The sequence below is a fragment of the Carlito syrichta genome, unplaced genomic scaffold, assembly GCF_000164805.1.
Source record: "Carlito syrichta isolate Samal-C Ts95f unplaced genomic scaffold, Tarsius_syrichta-2.0.1 Scaffold306978, whole genome shotgun sequence".
NCBI classification, from domain to species: domain Eukaryota; kingdom Metazoa; phylum Chordata; class Mammalia; order Primates; family Tarsiidae; genus Carlito; species Carlito syrichta.
This window is the reverse complement of record NW_007251074.1, coordinates 71,272-80,630: the sequence shown is the minus strand read 5'-3', so window position 1 is coordinate 80,630 and position 9,359 is coordinate 71,272. Positions and strand designations below refer to the sequence as shown.

Genomic DNA, 9,359 nt, shown 5'->3' with positions numbered 1-9,359 from the left:
GGAGGGTCTCGAACCCGCAGGCTCAGGCAATCCACTCACCTCAGCCTCCCAAAGGCGCGGGATTACAGGCTGAGCCACCGAGCCCGGCTTCGAGATTTGGTTTTACAGGGAGGAAGAGACAAGAAGGGCTTTAAGCAAGGGAGCCACAGAGAACACACTAGCAGCCTGGAGGGTGGGCTGCAGTGGGGCTGGCTGGAAGGGAGGGGAAGCTCCTGGATTTTTTTTTTTTTTTTTTTTTGAGTCGAGTCTCACTCTGTCACCCAGGCTGGCATGCAGTGATGCTCAAGGCCACCGCAGCCTCGACCTGCTGGGCTCAGGCGATCCTTCCACTTCAGTAGCTGTAACTATAGGCACGTGCCACCATGCCCGGCTTATTTTTTTATTTATTGTAGGGACGAGGTCTTGCCAAGTTGCCCAGGCTGGTCTTTAACCCCTGGGCTCAGACAGCCCTCTCGCCTCCCCTCCAAAAGTGCTGGGATTATTGTTATGAGCCACCTCGCTGGGCTTTAACTGAGGGCAGGGCAGAGGGTGTAAAGCAATAAACAAATGAATGTGTGAGAGGTTTATAAGGTGGGAACCATCAGGAACTAGAGGAATTAGCAAGATTAGACAGGAGTGGGGTGGGGGAGTCAGGAAGAGGCCAGACCTTGTGGGATTCTTCTTTCCTTCTCTCTCTCCTCTCCTGGCCTCCCTAGGTCCTGCTTCCCCAGCCCTGAGCTACAGGCGATGAGTCACCCTTGTCTCCCATTTCTGTGATATGGCAGAGAATAAAGTGGAAAGGCAGGGCGTGGTGGCTCACACCTGTAACCCCAGCATTTTGGGAGGCCAATGCGGGATGGTTGCTTGAGTCCAAGAGTCCAAGACCAGCCTGGGCAGCATTGGGAGGCCCCCATCAACAAAAACAAAAACAAAAAAACAATAAGCAAAAACCAGAAAAACTTAGCCGGGCATGGTGGTACTCTCCTGTAGTCCCAGCTACTTGGAAGGCTGAGGTCAAGGCTGTGGTAGCCATGAGTTTGTTATTGCACTCCAGCCTAGGCAACAGTGAGATTACTCCAAAAAAAAAAAAGGAGAGACAAGAAAGGCTGAGGTGGAAGGAGCATCTGAGCCCAGGAGGTTGAGGTTGCAGTGGACCGTGATCCTCACTGCACTCCAGCCTGAATGACAGAGTGAGACTCCAACTCAAAAAAAGAAAAAAAAAAAGTAGAGTCTTTGTTAGAAAATTGTTAAGAATTTCTTAGCCGGGCGTGGTAGCGCGCACCTGTAGTTCCGGCTACTTGGAAGGCTGAGGCAGAGGGATTGCCAGAGCCCAGCAGGTAGGTCAAGGCTGCGGTGGCTCGAAGCGTGCCACGGCACTCCGGTCTGGGCAACAGATTGAGATGCCAACTCAAAAAAAAAAAAGAATTTCTTTTTTTTTTTTTTTTGAGTTGGAGTCTCACTCTGTTGCCCAGACCGGAGTGCCCACCTGCTGGGCTCCAGCGATCCTTCCGTCTCAGCCTTCCAAGTAACTGGAACTACAGGCACGCGCTATCATGCCCGGCTAATTTTTTGATTTATTGTAGAGATGTGGTCTCACCAAGTTGCCCAGGCGGGTCTCGAACCCGTGAGCTCAGGCAATCCACTCACCTCAGCCTCTCAAGGCGCGGGATTACAGGCTGAGCCACCGAGCCCGGCTAAAAAAGAATTTCAAGATGGTGACAGGAGAGTGTCAGACCTAGTGTGGGCCTTTCTAAGCAATGCCCGGTGTGGCATCACGAATCCAATGCCCATAAAGCTGGCCCTGTCCCTGGGTCTCCAGGTAGGGATCTGGGTAGGGGTGGGGCAGGAGGCTCTGATTAACTCCCCTGGAGGCTCTGAGGTCATGGTGGGGTAATCCCTGTCCCCACCCCACTCCCTCCCAGGCTTCAAAGTAAGATCCAGGAACCACAGGGAAGGGGAGGGTGGAACTGGTCCTCCTGATCCACGAGGAAGGATTTTGAGCAGCTGCCAGCCCCAGGAGCTGAGGCTGCATTAACCAGTCAGCTGTCCCCCCTCCCTGTCTTCAGGAGCTGAGGGATCCCATCCCAGGAATCCCTGGGCGAGTGTGGAAGGAGAGGGATAGAAGCTTGAGTAGGATTCAGCTCCAAGTTGCTTGAGCAGGAAGTCAAGGAGTTTCAGAGCGCTCCCTCCCTCCCCTGCCTTTTCCTCGTTTGACACCTTTTACTGCTCAGGGTCATCAGAATTTCAGTTACAGTGTATCATGTAGCCCTCTTACGTATGTATTTGAAACAGCATCTGATACCATGGCTCATGCTTGTAATCCCAGCACTTTGGGAGGCGGAGGCGAGAGGATTGTCTGAGTCCAGGGGTTCGAGACCAGGCCGGGCGATTTGGCGAGATCTCATTTCTACAATAAATCAAGAAAAATTAGCTGGGTGTGGTGGCACACGCCTGTAGTTCCCGCCACTTGGAAGGCTGAGGAGGAAGGATCACCTGAGCCCAGCAGGTCGAGGCTGCGGTGGCCCGGAGCGTGCCACTGCCCTCCAGCCTGGGTAACAGAGTGAGACTCCTACTCAAAAAACAAAACAAAACAAAGAAAAACAAAACAAAACATAGTTTCCTCTCCGTCTGTCCAACAGGCAAGCAGTCTCTAGGTCTTGAACATCTTACTTCCTGATGTGCACTCCGATTCCTCTCTTCTTCCCCAACTCAGTTCCTGAACACACAGGGTGGCTAGATCTTAGTGAGTCCCCTTTGAGACCTGCCCTTCTCAGTGTGGGCCAGAGAGTCAGCAGTGAAAGGAATTCCTTCCTTTCTGATCCCTGGGGAGCAATTAAGATTTTGGTCAGATGATCAAGGTCTTGACGCTTGACTGAAGAAGGGAAGACAGGGGATCAGGGAGCTCTATGTGGCTGAACCTCGTGGGATGGGCCCAGAGAATAAAGACAACCACATAACCACGGGTCACGGACATATTCAGAAGCAGGCTTCCTGCAGGAGGTGACACGGGGTGACTGTCTCAGCCTTTTTGGTTCATGAAACAAAGCAGCCAGAGAGGCAAGGACAGAGGCCATATGTGCACAGATGCACTGTGCGTGGACTTCATCAAGGCCAGGGTAGCGCCATCACTGCCCAAGTGACAACCCTGAGCCCTTCCTATGGTACAGACCTCAAGGCAATTGTCCAGTTCTCTGGTGGCAGGTCAGTGGAAGGGTCGGAGGATTGTCCTCGCTGGAATAGGTGCTTCATCGGAAGGTGGGTTTGCGTTCCCTATCTGCCGTTTCCCTGTCAACACCACCATTTATGGACTCAGGGAATGTCGTGTGTGTGTGTGTGTGTGTGTGTGTGTGTGTGTGTGTGTGTGTGTGTGTGTGTCAGCATCTCACTCTGTCACCCAGACTGGAGTGCAGTGGCACAATCATGAGATCATGACTCACCACAACCTCGACTTCCTGGCCTCAGGTGATCCTTCCGCTTCAGCCTCCCAAGTAGCTGAGACTACAGGAACGCACCACCAAACCCGTCTAAGTTTTTGATTTTTTTTTTTTTTTGTAGAGATGAGGTCTCGCTATGTTGCCCAGGCTTGTCTTGAGCTCCTGGACTCAAGTGATTCTCCCACCTTGGCTTCCTAAAGTGCTGGGATTGCAGGTGTGAGCTACCATGTCTGGCTGAATGTCTTCTAGACAGCTATAGTTTCCTAGACCAGGCTATTCTAACCAGGAAGCCCTTCCTAGCAAAAGAAGGCTTAGCATTAACAGTAATGTGGGTTTTGGAACAGAAAAAGGACTTTAGTAGAAAAGCTAGGGAAATCCAACTAAAGTCTAGAGTTCAGTTAGCAGTATTGTGCCAATGAGAATTTTTTAATTTTAATAATAGTACCAGCGTTCTATAAGAGGTTAACATTAGAAAAAGTTAGGTGAAGGGTATATAGGAACTCTCTGTATTATCTTTGTGACTCTTCTGTAAATCTCAGATTATTTCCAAATAATCAGTGGCTCACACCTGTAATCCCAGCACTTTGGGAGGCTGAGGTGAAAAGATTGCTTGAGTTCAGGAGTTTGAGACCAGCCTGGGCAACACAGGGAGAACTCGTCTCTACAAAATAAAAAAATTAGCCAGGTGTGGTTATGGTATAATTCCAGCTACTTGGGAGGCTGAGGTGGAAGGATCACCTGAGCCCAGAGGGTCGAGGCTGTGGTAAACTGTGATTGCACTCCGGCCTGGGTAACAGAGTGAGACCCTGACTCAACACCACCACCAACAACAACACTACTGAGGGGGAAAAAAAGTAAAGCAAGGGGCTAATGTCAACAGGACTTGCCAGTCCCACCATGTGTCTTTCCTCTGGAAGCAGGTGGCTTTACAGAGTAACATGCTCATCTGGTAAAGACACAGGGTAGTGCCCAGTAGGAGACACTACTCTGCCAAGACAAAGTGCTATCAAAGAGGCTGCGGGCTGTGTTCCCAATAAAACCAGGAACAACCCACAGTGCTTCTCTTTCATGGCTAAAATCCCAAGGATCTGTGGGGTAGAGGCGGGCAGGGCTCGATGCTCAGATGGCGTCCATGACCCGCTCTCAGAATGATCATTGTGCTCCTAGCTGGGTGGTGTGAGGATCTGGTGTGCAAGAAAGGAACGCTGTCACAGGATGCAACGTCATCATTCCTTTGAAGTAGAAGCTGAGATCTCTAGTCATTTGAGGCTCCTTACGGCATTAAACTAACAGATGGAGGGCCGGGCGCAGTGGCTCATGCCTGTAATCCCAGAACTTTGGGAGACCAAGGCAGGAGGATTACTTGAGTTCGAGACCAGTCTGGGCAATATAGTGAGACTCCATCTCTATATTTGGGGGGGGGGAACAGACAAAAAAGAGGATCGATGATGACCTTGAGACTCAGGGGTGTCCAGGAAATGTATGAAAGGAGCTAGAGGACACCTGGGCACAATGCCCCAAGGAAAGGAACTAAAGAAACTGCCGGGCGCGATGGCTCAAGCCTGTAATCCCAGCACTTTGGGAGGATTACCTGAGCTCAGGGGTATGAGTTCAGCCTGGGCAACTTGGTGAGACCTCGCCTCTACGATAAATTGAAAAATAAGCCAAGCCGGGCTCGGTGGCTCAACCTGTAATGCCGCGCCTTTGGGAGGCTGAGGTGAGTGGATTGCCTGAGCCCGCGGGTTCGAGACCCGCCTGGGCAACTTGGCGAGACCTCATCTGTACAATAAATCAAAAACTAGCTGGGCGTGGTAGCGCGTGCCTGTAGTTCCAACTACTTGGAAGGCTGAGGCAGAAGGATCACTGGAGCTCAGCAGGTCGAGGCTGCGGTGGCCTGGAGCGGCCACTGCATTCCGGTCTGGGCGACAGAGTGAGACTCCAACTCAAAAAAAAAAAAAGAAAAGAAAAAGAAAAATAAGCTGAGCGTGGTAGCACATGCCTGTAGTTCCAGCTACTTGGAAGACTGAAGCAGAAGGATCATCTGACCCCAGCAGGTCAAGGCTGTGGTGGCCATGAGTGTGCCACTGTACTCCAGCCTGGGCAACAGAGTGAGACTCCAACTCAAAAAAAAAAGAAACTGCTACTCTACCTTGGGAATAAAAGTTATAGTCACCTGCCTGGACCAAGGACCCCAAACAGTGAGATTCTGTCTTAAAGGTAGGAGAACGAGGAACATGTAGGTGGAAGAAGGAAGCCACAGCCAAACGACTGGAGAATCAGGGCCTCACTATGTTGTCCAGGCTGGCCTCGAACTCCTGTGCTCAAGCGACCCTTCTGCTTCAGCCCCCCAAAGTGCTGAGATTACAGGCGTGAGCCACCATGCCTGACTATTTTCCCTTTCTTTTTTTTTTTTTTTGAGTTGGAGTCTCACTCTGTAGCCCAGACTGGAGTGCAGTGGCCGCTCCCGGCCACTGCAGCCTCGACGTGCTGGGCTCCGGCAATCCTTCCGCCTCAGCCTTGAGAGTAGCCAGAATTACAGGTGCGCGCTACCACGCCCGGCTGATTATTTGATTTATTGTAGAGATGAGGTCTCGCTGCCCAGGCGGGTCTCGAACCCGCGGCCTCAGGCAATCCACTCACCTCAGTCTCCCAAAGGCGCAGGATTACAGGCTGAGTCACCGAGCCCAGTTTATTTTCCCTTTCTTACTGCTGGAGCCATTTGGAATATTTACCCACTATCCTAGATTCTGAGCACAGCGGTCCCACAACCTCATGCTTTCCGAGCCTTTGGGATGTGGCCTGCTGGGAAGGGAAGCTGAATCTGCAGCAGTATGTAGGATCACTGTGTTATGTTAGAGACTCGCTTTCAATCCTAGCTAGTAAGTCCCCCAAGCCAGAAACTTGGATGTCATCCTTGACAACTCACTCTCCCTCACCCATTGCTCAAAGAAATGTCAAGATCTGAGAACCTTATTTCCCAAAGAAGTCTTCAATGCGTCCCCCAACCCCAGACGTGACCTCTGCCCGAATTCAAGCCTCCCACCTCTCTCCATGGAGCAATCACCCCCAGAACTGCCTCCTTGTTCCCACTCTTTCCCCAGTCAACCTTGTGGGCAGCACATTGCCTTTTACCATGACCAAGTCACTCCCAGCAAATACGTTGGTTTAGTTCAGTGAACGAGACATCTCTGGTCACCCCCAAGCCCTCTCTAACAGCATAACCTAAGGACCTAGGCCTCGCTCTTGACATTGACATTCCCACCCCAACCTGAGTGGTGCTCCCATTCCAACCATGGCTCTTTTTTCCCTCGTATCTATGCCCGTGTATGTGTGTGTGTGTGTGTGTGTGTGTGTGTGTTTATTTTTTTTTATTATTTTTTTGTAGAGATGAGGTCTTGTGATGTTGCCCAGGCTGGTCTTGAACTCCTGGATTCAAGCATCTTGGCCTCCCATCTTGGCCTCCCGAAGTGCTGAGATTACAAGTGTGAACCTCCACGCCCAGCCTCTGCCTCTGTATCTACTTGTCCTTCAACCACCATTCACACCCATCCATCTACCCATTTACAACAGCACCCTTGAGGGCTCACTGCCAGATACCACCCCCTGCTCGAGACGTTTTTAAAGACCTTTCCTGCCTTCCCTCCCAGGACTCAGCGGGCCCAGGAAGCCCTCCTCTGGGCTCCCGTCACAGCCCACGCAGACCTCTCTGATGTGGCATTGAGCGCGTGGCATCTTGAGTGTTGGTTGTTTGTGACTCCTTCAGACTCTCCCTTCCTTGCCAAGGCCCAGGAGTCCGTCTCACCCATCACTGCATCCCTAGCCTTCAGCAGGGTCCAACCACCCCTCTGTTCATCAAAGCCTGTCCCATGGCTACTTAAACACCCGCCTAGGCTTCCTGCTACCCTGAAAATGAAGAAGAAAGTTTCTAGCTGAGTTCACAGAAAGGACCTCCAGCCTGGGTGAGAAAATGAGACTCTGACTCAAAAAATAAAAAATAAAAAACCTGGCTGGGCATGGTGGCAAACATCCGTAGTCCCATCTACTGGAGGCTGAGGCAGAAGGATCGCCTGAGCCCATGAGGTTGAGACTGTGGTGAGCAGTGATCATGCCACTGCACTCCAGCCTGAACTCAAAAACAAAACAAAACAAAAATCTACAAAAAAGAAAGGACCTTCCAGGCTCAGTCCCAACCTCCCTCCCCAGGCTCTGTTCATGGACCCGGTTCCTGCCTTGCACGTGTCTCTGCTGTCGCTCCTACACTGCCCTGGCCTTGCTGTTTGTAGCGTTGGACTCAGTTGTAAATTTTTCCCTCTCTTCTCTACTAAATTGCCCAAAACAAGAGCCATGTTGGTCCTGCTCTCTCTTGCATCCGTGGTGCCTGGCACTAGCACACACCCAGCAATATCAAATACGTCATGAAGTCAGAACGCCACAAACTCCTCTGTCATCAGGCCGCCTGGGGTGATCTCAGGGACTAGGAAGAGGACACAGGGTGAGACATGAGATGGGAGGAGACCTTTCCCCTGGCCTGGGTCCCTGACCTAAACATCTCTGGTATGAAAATGTGTTATTCCTAGGAGGACAGGGGAGGGAAAGACGGAGAGCTTCTAGGGAGGAATGAGTGCTTCCTGAGGCGGCTCTCTGGGAGCTCAGAGTGTGGCAGGTTCTTCACATCTGCCACCCACGGGGCCCACTGCTCTGCCGGCCACGCTCTCCTTAGGGTGTTCCCCAGTGGGGTCAGCAGGGACTCAGCGTATGGGGGAGGTAACGGGAGGAAAAACTTGAAAGTGGGGGTTAGACCAGGCACAGTGGCTCACGCCTATAATCCCAGCACTTTGGGAGGCCGAGGTGAGAAGATTGCCTGAGCCCATGGGTTCAAGACCAGCCTTGGCAACTTTGCCTTGTCTTTACAATAAATCCAAACATTAGCTGGGCATGGTGGCACATGACTGTAGTTCCGGCTACTTGGAAGGCTAAGGCAGAAGGATCACCTGAGCCCAGCAGGTTGAGGCTGCGGTGGCTGTGAGCATGCCACTGCACTCCAGCCTGGGTGACAGAGTGAGATTCCAACTCAAAAAAAAAAAGAAAGAAAGGAAGGAAGTGGGGCTGGGGGACAGATTCACAATGTATTCGTTCAGGTATCTTTACTCATTCTGTGATGAAAGAAGGTGAAGTTCCCTGGGTCCCTGGGTGTCCTGGGATTCTTGGTCCTGGCTGAGGAAGGCAGACACTCGGGGTGGGGCACGGTGCTGTCAGCTTATCAGACAACCACCTTTCTCCTTGAAGGGGTTCTTGTCCTCGGGGACACCTTTGAGAAGAGGGTCGCTTCCTGCTTGGGCCTCCACGTACTCCTTGATTTCCTTTCCTGTCTTGGAAATCTGTGTGAACACAAAATACATGAACAGTTCTTGTTTCTTTCTTTAATTTATTTATTTAATTAATTTTTTTAGTTGGCGTCTCACTCTGTCGCCCAAACTGGAGTTCAGTGGCACGCTCATGGCCATCACAGCCTCCACCTGCTGGGCTCAGGTGATCCTTCCGCCTCAGACTTCCAAGTAGCTGGAACCATAGGCATGTGCCACCATGCCCGGCTAAGTTTTTGATTTGTTGTAGAGATGAGGTCTCACCAAGTTGCCCAGGCTGGTCTTGAACCCCTGAACTCAGGCAATCCCTCACCTCTGCCTCCCAAAGTGCTGGGATTGCAGGCATGAGTCATTGTGCCTGGCTAGTATCTTAATTTTTTTTTTTTTGGCTGGAGTCTCACTCTGTTGTCCAGGCTAGAATGCAGTGGCATAATCACCCCTGTCATAACCCTGACTTACTGGGCTCAGGCGATCCTTCTGCCTCAGCCTTCCAAGTAGATGGAACCATAGGCATACGCCACTACACCTGGCTAATTTTTTGATTTATTGTAGAGATGAGGTCTCGCCAATTTGCCCAGGCTGG

The 9,359-nt window shown here is 51.4% G+C and overlaps 1 protein-coding gene across 1 annotated transcript; it reads right to left on the bottom strand.

Annotated features, from left to right (window-relative positions):
* Positions 1 to 8,665: 8,665 nt before the first annotated feature.
* Positions 8,666 to 8,812, bottom strand: GNGT2 (G protein subunit gamma transducin 2). The gene has a single exon (XM_021715308.1). The coding sequence runs from the start codon at positions 8,810 to 8,812 to the stop codon at positions 8,666 to 8,668; it is 147 nt and encodes a 48-aa protein (XP_021570983.1).
* Between the last annotated feature and the right edge of the window lie 547 nt (positions 8,813 to 9,359).

What these genes read in the sequence shown, in the direction of transcription:
- GNGT2 (XM_021715308.1), bottom strand. Translation starts at nt 8,812, where the DNA reads ATGTATTTTGTGTTCACACAGATTTCCAAGACAGGAAAGGAAATCAAG.